This window comes from Pholis gunnellus (genome assembly GCF_910591455.1).
Source record: "Pholis gunnellus genome assembly, chromosome: 24".
Classification (NCBI taxonomy): domain Eukaryota; kingdom Metazoa; phylum Chordata; class Actinopteri; order Perciformes; family Pholidae; genus Pholis; species Pholis gunnellus.
The window spans coordinates 405001-416942 of record NC_136551.1 but is presented as its reverse complement, the minus strand read 5'-3'; the positions used below and the strand labels follow the sequence as shown (position 1 = coordinate 416942).

General features: G+C 39.9%; 2 protein-coding genes across 2 annotated transcripts in view; both read left to right on the top strand.

Annotated features, from left to right (window-relative positions):
* Positions 1–25: 25 nt before the first annotated feature.
* On the top strand, positions 26–10429 carry mlpha (melanophilin a; the record flags this gene model as incomplete). Its single annotated transcript, XM_079185798.1, has 15 exons — positions 26–135; positions 1071–1292; positions 1410–1522; positions 1904–1948; positions 2891–2949; positions 3041–3130; positions 3248–3347; positions 5661–5854; positions 6300–6380; positions 6462–6695; positions 7811–7981; positions 9180–9341; positions 9497–9553; positions 9833–9875; positions 9978–10429. 15 exons carry the CDS (start codon positions 26–28, stop codon positions 10016–10018), a joined length of 1722 nt encoding a protein of 573 aa, XP_079041924.1. The 3' UTR covers positions 10019–10429.
* Positions 10430–11377: 948 nt separating this feature from the next.
* lrrfip1b (leucine rich repeat (in FLII) interacting protein 1b) overlaps positions 11378–11942 on the top strand; it is a 14257-nt gene continuing 13692 nt past the window's right edge. The window contains exon 1 of the mRNA XM_079185799.1: positions 11378–11864. Within this exon, the coding sequence (XP_079041925.1) occupies positions 11775–11864 (90 nt within the window). The 5' untranslated portion in view covers positions 11378–11774. The remainder of the gene's footprint in view (positions 11865–11942) is intronic.

Here is an 11942-nt window from a genome sequence, read left to right as displayed (position 1 = left end):
GATGACATCGTCTCATTTCAGCGTCATGGAGCGTAAACTGGATCTGTCGCGTCTGTCGGACGAAGAGGCCAAACACGTCTGGGATGTGATTCAACGAGACTTCAACCTCCGCAAGAAAGAAGAGGAGCGGCTCGGGTACGAACGCCGCTCTCTCGCTATGTTCACATATTTATTATGTCACGTTATTATGTCCACGCTTCCTTTATGATTTCTCTCATGTCCATCGTTATCACCTCCAATGTAAATCTAATGATGCTTCCACATCAACACCTTTCAATATGTATATATATTCATATATTATATATATATATATATGAATAATGATTGCATATGCCACTTCATTATCATAATTAATGTTTAAAGTTAAAACATGATACATATATTTGATTTAGTTTTACAGTTTGTAATATTTGACATGATGTCAGATTGACGTCTCATGTCTTCATTACTAATTATTATTATTATTATTAAGTATGAACATATACTTATCATGCAAAATACATTAGAAAGCATGTTCTTATATAATGTAATAAAACTAATTATTAAAGGTATTTATGTATAAATCATTTCTCAAACAGTCGACATGTGAAACATGTAATCTGTAACGATGGCGTGTTCGTGATTGGACTCGTTCACGGGGACTTTGGAGGAATGTGAGCGTGAAAGACGTCGTTGTTGAGTCAGTCGATCACGACTTGGTCACACGGACGAGAGACAACAGGAAGCTCACAAAGACGCTCTGTGTTCCGCACGAAAGACTGCAACTCCCATCAGCCCCAGGGGCAAACTCAGACCCAGTCAGGGAGAGGAAACAGACGTTCCTGTTGTTCTCAGATAGTCTGATAGTTCACATAATAATGATTGAATGTGAACTATCTCTGGTTCCATTAGAAGTCGGATCAATCTCTTGTTCTGCAATGTGTTGTTTTATGATTTCCAATCAGATTGACGGAGCTCTACGTGTTATTGTTCCCCTCGGGTTCATCCCCAGGACACGCCATGTTGTGGTAACACTTCCTGTTGTAACTCATCGTGGGTGCTCTTCCTCTTCTCCTCTCTGGTTATCGCAGTGATTTGAAGACTCAAATCCAGAAGGAAGACACAAAGCGAGAGCTGCTGGGTTCTCAGAGCCAGCTGTCGGAGTCTCACTGTATCCGCTGCCTGCAGCCCTTTAAGTTCCTGGTCAACAGTAAACGTCAGTGTCTGGACTGCCACATGTTCACCTGCAAGTCCTGCAGCCGCTACAACAAGAAGGAGCACGGCTGGGTGTGCGACAACTGCCGCATGACCAGGTGAGACGCACACAGGGAGGCCTGATCCTGACAGGTCTCAGGTCTGGTAGTAGATATACTGTGTGTACATGAAGTATTGCTGTGTACTAATGAAGTATTTGCTGTGTACTCGTCCAGGGTGCTGAAGATCGGGACTGTGGGTTGGTACCACGACAACGTCAGGAATCGCTTCAAGCGCTTCGGCAGCGCGAAGGTGATGAGGTCACTGTACAAGAGGCTGAACGGAGACGGTGAGTGTGACATCACACGTGGTCATCAGACTGTCAGCTGATGTGGTTGCTGATCTGAGATCAGTCACACTGAGGCTGTTCAACACCAGATGACTCTTTCATTGAAATGCTTTTTAAATTTGTATTACTTTGTATTAAATTATAGAAAGAAAAAGGTGTAATTGTTTAAAAAAATCGAATAGAAATTTGGGTAAACAATATTTAATATCAAAAGATGTTCAATAAGAAACAGCAGATATTCACTCATTAGATACTAGTTTATTATACTCGATTGAATATATGAAGCATGGATTATTTATTTCTATATATGTGTGTAAATATGGAAACGTGATTAATATAATAATATATAATATCATAAGTCCTCTTGTGTTTCTTCTTCAGGTGGTCGTGATGACGACACTCAGAGTATGCCAGACGTCCGCAGCAGTGAGTCGACATCACGACATCACGACATCCAACATCACGACATCACGACATCACGACATCCAACATCACGACATCACGACATCACGACATCCAACATCACGACATCACGACATCCAACATCACGACATCCAACATCACGACATCCAACATCACGACATCCAACATCACGACATCACGACATCCAACATCACGACATCCAACATCACGACATCCAACATCACGACATCCAACATCACGACATCCAACATCACGACATCCAACATCACGACATCACGACATCCAACATCACGACATCCAACATCACGACATCCAACATCACGACATCACGACATCCAACATCACGACATCCAACATCACGACATCCAACATCACGACATCCAACATCACGACATCACGACATCCAACATCACGACATCCAACATCACGACATCCAACATCACGACATCCAACATCACGACATCCAACATCACGACATCCAACATCACGACATCACGACATCCAACATCACGACATCCAACATCACGACATCCAACATCACGACATCACGACATCCAACATCACGACATCCAACATCACGACATCCAACATCACGACATCCAACATCACGACATCACGACATCACAACATCACGACATCACAACATCCAAATATTTGTACCTGTAGATGTGTAGAATTGTTGTATTGGTACCTGTAGATGTGTAGAATTGTTGTATTTGTACCTGTAGATTTGTATAATTGTTGTATTTGTACCTGTAGATGTGTAGAATTGTTGTATTTGTACCTGTAGATGTGTATAATTGTTGTATTTGTACCTGTAGATGTGTATAATTGTTGTATTTGTACCTGTAGATGTGTATAATTGTTGTATTTGTACCTGTAGATGTGTATAATTGTTGTATTTGTACCTGTAGATGTGTATAATTGTTGTATTTGTACCTGTAGATGTGTATAACGGGATGGAGGACGACCACGGAGAAGCAGAGGTTCAGCGCTACAAAGTGGTAACACAAAGTTAAAAATAAAAACATTCATATTTTTGAATCAGATGTGAAGCTTCAGACTTGAAGCTCTTCGTTTCTTCTTCTGTTTCAGATGAGGAAGAGCAAACGTCTGCTCTCTGTTCATCCGTTGGATTTCGACCCCGAAGAATATTACCCGTATTCGCGGCGACCGTCTGTACAAGTACGACAACAGCACGTTAATTCAGTCATTAATATTATTATATATTATAATGTAATATATTATATGAATATTAATATAGAATCATGTCAAAGAGCTTCTCTGTGTTTCGCGGAGCAGATTCTGGAGGATCGAGGCTACAGGAATGATGTGGACTACGACGTGTACAACCACCGAGCAAACCGCAGGATGAGTCTGGACCGATATGCCATGAGACCTGGTATGTGTACAAATACACACAGTACACACAGAGTATACATCAAAGAACACACACATGTGGTTAAGACTGAGTCTCTCACTGTTTGCTGTGCGGCAAATGTGAGGTTTAGGTGAGGTGAAGGTGAGGCAGGTGATAACAAACATAAGGTAAAGGTGAGCCATGCTAAGGGGAAAACCAACAGGTGACTGTATTCACCTGTCTGTATATACACAGGTATATACCTGTGTGTGTGTGTGTGTGTGTGTGTGTGTGTGCGTGTGTGTGTGTGTGTGTCTGTGTATATATACCTGTGAGTTTATCACTCTGTTTAACTGTGTGTGTTTACAGGTGTGTGTTTACCTGTATGTTTACCTGTATGTTTACCTGTGTGTTTACAGGTGTGTGTGTGTTTACCTGTGTGTTTAACTGTGTGTGTTTACCTGTGTGTGTTTACCTGTGTGTTTACAGGTGTGTGTGTGTTTACCTGTGTGTTTAACTGTGTGTGTTTACCTGTGTGTGTTTACCTGTGTGTTTACAGGTGTGTGTGTGTTTACCTGTGTTTACCTGTGTGTGTTTACCTGTGTGTGTTTACCTGTGTTTACCTGTGTGTGTTTACCTGTGTGTGTTTACAGGTGTGTGTTTACCTGTGTGTGTTTACCTGTGTGTGTTTACAGGTGTGTGTTTACCTGTGTGTGTGTGTTTACCTGTGTGTGTTTACCTGTGTGTTTACCTGTGTGTGTTTACCTGTGTGTGTTTACCTGTGTGTGTTTACCTGTGTGTGTTTACCTGTGTGTTTACAGGTGTGTGTGTGTTTACCTGTGTTTACCTGTGTGTGTTTACCTGTGTGTGTTTACCTGTGTGTGTTTACCTGTGTGTTTACAGGTGTGTGTGTGTTTACCTGTGTTTACCTGTGTGTGTTTACCTGTGTGTGTTTACCTGTGTGTGTTTACCTGTGTGTGTTTACCTGTGTTTACCTGTGTGTGTTTACCTGTGTGTGTTTACCTGTGTGTGTTTACAGGTGTGTGTTTACCTGTGTGTGTTTACCTGTGTGTGTTTACAGGTGTGTGTTTACCTGTGTGTGTTTACCTGTGTGTGTTTACCTGTGTGTGTTTACCTGTGTGTGTGTTTACCTGTGTGTTTACCTGTGTGTTTACCTGTGTGTGTTTACCTGTGTGTGTTTACCTGTGTGTGTTTACCGGTGTGTGTTTACCGGTGTGTGTTTACCTGTGTGTGTTTACCTGTGTGTGTTTACCTGTGTGTGTTTACCTGTGTGTGTTTACAGGTGTGTGTTTACCTGTGTGTGTTTACCTGTGTGTGTTTACAGGTGTGTGTTTACCGGTGTGTGTTTACCTGTGTGTGTTTACCTGTGTGTGTTTACCTGTGTGTGTTTACCTGTGTGTTTACAGGTGTGTGTGTGTTTACCTGTGTGTACCTGTGTGTGTTTACCTGTGTGTGTATACCTGTGTGTGTTTACCTGTGTTTACCTGTGTGTGTTTACCTGTGTGTGTTTACCTGTGTGTGTTTACAGGTGTGTGTTTACCTGTGTGTGTTTACAGGTGTGTGTTTACCGGTGTGTGTTTACCTGTGTGTGTTTACCTGTGTGTGTTTACCTGTGTGTGTTTACCTGTGTGTGTTTACCTGTGTGTGTGTTTACCTGTGTGTTTACCTGTGTGTGTTTACCTGTGTGTGTTTACCTGTGTTTACCTGTGTGTGTTTACCTGTGTGTGTTTACCTGTGTGTGTTTACAGGTGTGTGTTTACCTGTGTGTGTTTACCTGTGTGTGTTTACAGGTGTGTGTTTACAGGTGTGTGTTTACCTGTGTGTGTTTACCTGTGTGTGTTTACCTGTGTGTGTTTACCTGTGTGTGTGTTTACCTGTGTGTTTACCTGTGTGTTTACCTGTGTGTTTACCTGTGTGTGTTTACAGGTGTGTGTTTACCTGTGTGTTTACCTGTGTGTTTACCTGTGTGTGTTTACAGGTGTGTGTTTACCTGTGTGTGTTTACCTGTGTGTTTACCTGTGTGTTTACCTGTGTGTGTTTACAGGTGTGTGTTTACCTGTGTGTTTACCTGTGTGTTTACCTGTGTGTTTACCTGTGTGTGTTTACAGGTGTGTGTTTACCTGTGTGTTTACCTGTGTGTTTACCTGTGTGTGTTTACCTGTGTGTTTACCTGTGTGTGTTTACAGGTGTGTGTTTACCTGTGTGTGTTTACCTGTGTGTGTGTTTACCTGTGTGTGTGTTTACCTGTGTGTGTTTACCTGTGTGTGTGTTTACCTGTGTGTGTGTTTACCTGTGTGTGTGTTTACCTGTGTGTGTGTTTACCTGTGTTGTCAGATGACAGTGGAGAGAGCCGGATGGTCCGGACTCGTTCTCTGTCTAAGATCAGCTCCTCGGTGGCTCGGCAGCAGTACGTCGACACCTCTGATGAGGACGAGTTCCCGAGGTTCCCCCCCGTGTACCAGCAGCCCCCCCACCGCCGCAGGAACAGCAGAGCCTCGTCTCAGGAGAACTTGGGACAAGCCCCGCCCGTAAGGAAAAGCAGCCAATCACCAATCAGCGTCTGAGTGTGTCGTCGTCTCTTATTATCTGTTAGATTTTCACTCAAAAACTCAAAAAAATCTTTGCTACGAAAACTACAACTAAACTAATAGAAAGTCACAAAAACAGTTTTCACAAGAAGATAGACGGACGGACGGACGGATGGATGGACAGATAGATAGATAGATAGAGGGAGGGATGGAGGGATAGATGGACAGTGAAAAATATGATATAATATATACAATGAAATAGAATAATGTAAAAAATTAACAAAACAAACAACAGTGTGACAAAAATATTAATCTGGATTTTTATTTAAAAAACTAAATCATGTAAAATATTCGCTATAAGTGGAAATATTGCATTCTCCAAACTATAAACTGAGTCTTCGTCAAACATTCTGATCATCTTTTATCTCTTCTTTGATATTTGTAGATGAACGAGCTGAACAAACGCATGTCGGCCATTGAGAGTCTGCTGAACCGCCTGGAGGAGAAGATGACGCCTGCTGACGAGGTGATACTTTAATCTGTGATGTTTTCATTTGATATCCTGGTATGATTTTTGTTTTATCAATAAATCCATTTCCTCCTGCAGACGTTGACTCCGTCCGGTCACAACGAGGTGGAGAAGCTGAGGAGGAAGCTGAGCGAGCTGGCGGGGAACCTGAGCGATAAGGGAGCGTCGTCGGACGAAGAGGCCGGAAAGAAGACCTCCTCTGCGGGTAAAAGTCTGGCCGGCATCAAGGGCGGCCCGGTCCTGAACCTGGACTCTCTGAAGGACAAAGAACTGAGCTCATCCAGCGACGAGATGCCCACCGAGGCTCAGAAGGTAGGAGGGAGTTCAAATTCAGGGCGGAGTTTACAGCAAATGGGAACCTGGAGGTTTCAAAAAGACCGAAATGGAAACTCATTTATTCATTAGAGGCCAAGAATAAGTTTTTAAATAGCTGATATAAATTCTTATCCTGTTGGAGCGAGATGGATCTAATCGCACTGACACGTCAACTCTTCTTCTTTTGTAAACGTCCAGGATCCCATCTGTGGTGCATGTTTCCATGTTACGGCTCAGCTTCACCCCCAACAAACGTTTAGAATCTGTACGACGTCTGAACTGACATCTCATTTAATACAAATCAATTTAAAAGACTTTTTTATGAAGAGTTCCACTCCAACCGAGATTTTTCTGGAAGCACAAGAAAATATCGATAAATGAGAGAAGATGATTGGTGATTATGATGAAGGTTAGTTTGTTTAGCCTCCTCACTAACTGGCTGCCTCCTGCGTTAGTTCGTAACCGTTCAGCAGGTTGTGGAAATGTGAAGGTCAGCAGCTACCTGCCTGGATCACACACGTCTTCTTCTGTGGTGTTTCACCAAATCATATTTAAACCAGGAGGGGAGAAGTCAGTCACATTCGTCTACCAGATTACATTTGTTCTCGACGTATCTCAAATCAGTTTTAATCAAATCGAAGGACAGAAGAGTCCAAACACAGACACAGACGTTCACCCAGGAGACCTCTGTTCATGTCCTGTGAAACCAAAAGTCAACGTTTAATATACGTAACGTACTCGACTAAAGTCACGTACGTAACCCGTTGACCTCACTCAAGTTACGTAACTTAAGTAACAAACATACTTATTTTAACCAAACCAGTACGTTTTGGTTCGTTTCACAACAATAACTCTGTGTTTAAAACTGCGACCGTAATCCGGGAGAACATTCGCAGTTTGGTTGTTTGAGAGCGTCGTTGTTAGGAGACAGGATTCTGTTTTCGTCTCTTTTCCCAGTCGTCACTTTCAAAAGGAAAACAATACTCAAAGCTGACAGTGAGACCTTGGCCCTGCGCTCTCATTAAGAAAGCGTTGCGTCCGGGCCGGTAGCTGCTGCAGGATCAGGTGTTGTTGTCCAGCTGTTAACATCTGTCCCTCTACATGGCTTTCAGAGATCGACTGCTGCCGCCCTTTGTGACCTCACCACTGAGGTCCTGAGAACCATTAATGCCACAGAAAACGCAATGGTCGAGTACGGCCTCTCAGAGCCGGTCGATAGAACCCACTTAGTAGGGACTGACGTTAAGCAGGCAGATGATGCTTTCAGGGAACTTGAGGAAAATGTAAGCTTCATACACGAACTGCACGCCTCTTTTTGTGTGAAGGTCAAACTAAGCCGAAACCCTCCCGCCTCGTCTGAAGCATGAAGGAAATGTCTGGACTGGCTTTAAATCTCCCTGGCTGCTGTGTCTCAAACAGGGCTGGGTATCTGTGGAGCACACTGGGAGCACTGGTTCCAGTCCGGGTCCTGCAGGAGCCGGACTTTAACTGAGAGAAGAGTGGAAAAGTTCCGACTTATTAACATTTAAACTAATCTCATGAATATGATAAAACCATCTCATAACTATGATAAAACTACCTCATGAATATGATAAAACCATCTCATAACTATGATAAAACTACCTCATGAATATGATAAAACTACCTCATGAATATATTAAAACCATCTCATGAATATAATAAAACTACCTCATGAATATGATAAAACTACCTCATGAATATATTAAAACCATCTCATGAATATGATAAAACCATCTCATAAATATAATAAAACCATCTCATAAATATGATAAAACTACCTCATGAATATGATAAAACTACCTCATGAATATGATAAAACTACCTCATGAATATGATAAAACTACCTCATGAATATGATAAAACTACCTCATGAATATATTAAAACCATCTCATGAATATGATAAAACTACCTCATGAATATGATAAAACCATCTCATGAATATATTAAAACCATCTCATGAATATGATAAAACCATCTCATAAATATAATAAAACCATCTCATAAATATGATAAAACCACCTCATGAATATGATAAAACTACCTCATGAATATGATAAAACTACCTCATGAATATGATAAAACTACCTCATGAATATGATAAAACCACCTCATGAATATGATAAAACCACCTCATGAATATGATAAAACCACCTCATGAATATGATAAAACCACCTCATGAATATGGTAAAACCACCTCATGAATATGATAAAACCACCTCATGAATATTATAAAACCACCTCATGAATATGATAAAACCACCTCATGAATATGATAAAACTACCTCATGAATATGATAAAACCACCTCATGAATATGATAAAACCACCTCATGAATATGATCGTACTAACTAACCCAGTGAACCCAGTCTGAGTCCGTCATCGATACTCGGCCCTGTTCTCGGTTCTGGAGGTGTGTCTTAGCTCCGTCTCAGGTGTGTTCCTCGTGTTACCTGTGCAGGTGTACATGGCGGCTGGTCAGTCCTACGAGCTCGAGACGAAGCTGCGACGACTCGAAAAGGGCGCCAAGACTCGGTTTGGGGGGGCGACGGACTCGGAGCTGTCGGAGCTGGAGGACGTGGTGTCTCAGACCGCCGCCCGAGTCCAGAGCGCCGAGAGCGAGGTGAGGAAAAAATATCATCTTTTATAAATAATATGAAAGTTATCTCATAACAGAGAGAAGAAGTACAGAAAACACTAAAAAACAGTCTGGACGCTATAATTATGGGATGTTGCGTCATTAATGTTAATAATAATATGAATACCTTTGGTGTGCAGGTGTCTGATATCGAGACTAAGATCGCGGCTCTGAACGCTGCCGGATCCAAGAAGAAGGTTCGTTTTTATTCATCGTGACAAAAAGGAAAATCAGAAAAGTTTGTCATATTCAGATACAACTTCATTCAAAATATGAAGCCAAATATTCATGAAAATTATATAGATTAAAATGATATAGATTATTTTTCATATATTTTCAAATTAAAAGAAAATGCTCTTTCAATTAAAAGATCTGAATGTGTATATTTCATTACAACAGGCTGATTTATATTCATTATTATATTTTGTTCTGATATTATTTTGTTCGTTTGACATTTGATTCTTTTTATTCTAAAGGTTTCTGGATCTCAGAGGAAAAAAGCAACCCAAGACTTCTGCAGTAAGTTTTTACATCACAAACATTATCGTTCGTTTACTGAAGTTCTAACTTTAAATCCTGAACACAAAGAATAACTCTTGTTGTTGTTGTTGTTGTTGACAGAGAGCAGTAACGGAGCTCAGTGGAAGTCAAACATCTTCTGAACTTCTGTTCTTTCTGCTGAATCATCACATTCTTCTTTGTGTGATGAAGAGAAAATGTTTTAACAATAAATTCACCTTTTAGATTCTTTTTCTGTCAAATATTACAATATTACAAAAACAAAAATCCTCTTGAAAAAAAAGAACCTTTGAAATTCTGATAAAATGAAATAAATAAAATGAAATAGACAGAAATAATAATTAAATATTCACATTTAGTCTTTTTTTACTTTGAACGTGAAACAGTTTGAACTTTGGATTTAATATTCATGATTCAATTATTGTAAAACCAATATTGATCTAAATTATTAAAACTAAAGATTTTAAAGATGTATTGTTTCTTAAACAATCAAAGAAAAAAAGATTTATCTGAAGTATTAAAACCATAAAAAACAGATAAAAGAAAATGATACAATTCAGAACAGTTAAGAAATGAAAAAAATAAATTTACTACGATATTAAAGAAATATAATTTAACAAAAATACTTTGAGATCCACAATTTAAACTCAATTCAAACTAAAATAATATTTTTTATAATTACATTTAAAACCTAAAACTTCTAGAAAAAATACAGAAATATTAATAAATAAATAATAATTTGTTTTACAACTAAAATTATATGAAAATAAAATTTGATTTCAGTAAATTAAACGGATGAAATTGTGATTTTAATTTTAATTACTGAAATAAATAAAGTTTTGTTTTGAAAAATGAAATCATAAAAATACTTAATAAAGATATTTTACTATTTTAAAATCTATTTAAACTCGTTACCGTTGAACTTTGATCTCTTCTATATAATCAATAAACGTAGAAAATAAAATGTAACAGAAACAATAGAATCATCTTTACTCGTATTGTTGTCGATGAAAACTGGATTATTGATCAGTATTATTGGATACATATTGTTTGATTTTCTGATGACAGATGAAAGGAAATACTGTGTATACATACACACATATATATATATTTATATATATGTATATATATATGTATGTATATGTGTGTGTGTGTGTGTGTGTGTATTTACTGTATTGATGATTACAAGTATTATACAAGTATTGTCATTGTTTGTCTTTCTGATCAATAAACTATAAAATAAACTGAGGATGAGTTATTGATCTTCTCACATATTTTATACACTTATTACGTTTTTATTAGAATTATTAAAAATAAAATAACGTGAGGAGCAAAAAATATGTTAGATATTTCAAATACTGTCAGCTTTTATTTTGAACCACAACTTCCTGTTGGTATCTAAACGCGTGTAACTTGACAGCGAACATCCGACGCACCCCACCACAATAAGAGTCTCTTGTCACACTGCGGAATGTGGTGTCGGGACGCATTTACATCAACAACAACAACCACCGGCGGTTTCTCCGGTTGTGACGGTTGGAAGCTAGCTAACGCTAAGCTAGCTCCGGGTGACAGCTCGACGTCAGAACAACGTTAGAAACACTGGTTTTAATCCGTGACCGCTTCCTGTGATGTGTTTCCGCTCCTCACCACCGAGTGTTTGTGCTTCGGGATTAAGTGCGGCGGGTCGTGGACCACTCGGTCCCCGGTAACGATGGAGACGTGAGGCTACGGAACCGGGAGACGGTGACCGCCGCACCGCGTCAGAAAAACACCGGATTTAAACCTCGAACCGAGTTATTTAGTTCCATCTCGCGCTCTGGTTTTAGTTTTGGGGTCCTTTAGAAACGTTAGACCTCTGTGGATAATTCGGCTCCAGGTAAAACCCGGTCCGGCACCATGGGGACCCAGGGACCGGGTCGGAAGAGGATCCAGAACCAGGAGAAGAAGACCGCTGAGGACGAGGCTCTGAACCAGATCGCACGAGAGGTGAGAGCATCGATCCGGATGTTGGTTTTATTTTGAAGGTTTGATGGAGAATGACCCATTCAGTTATTAATAAACAAC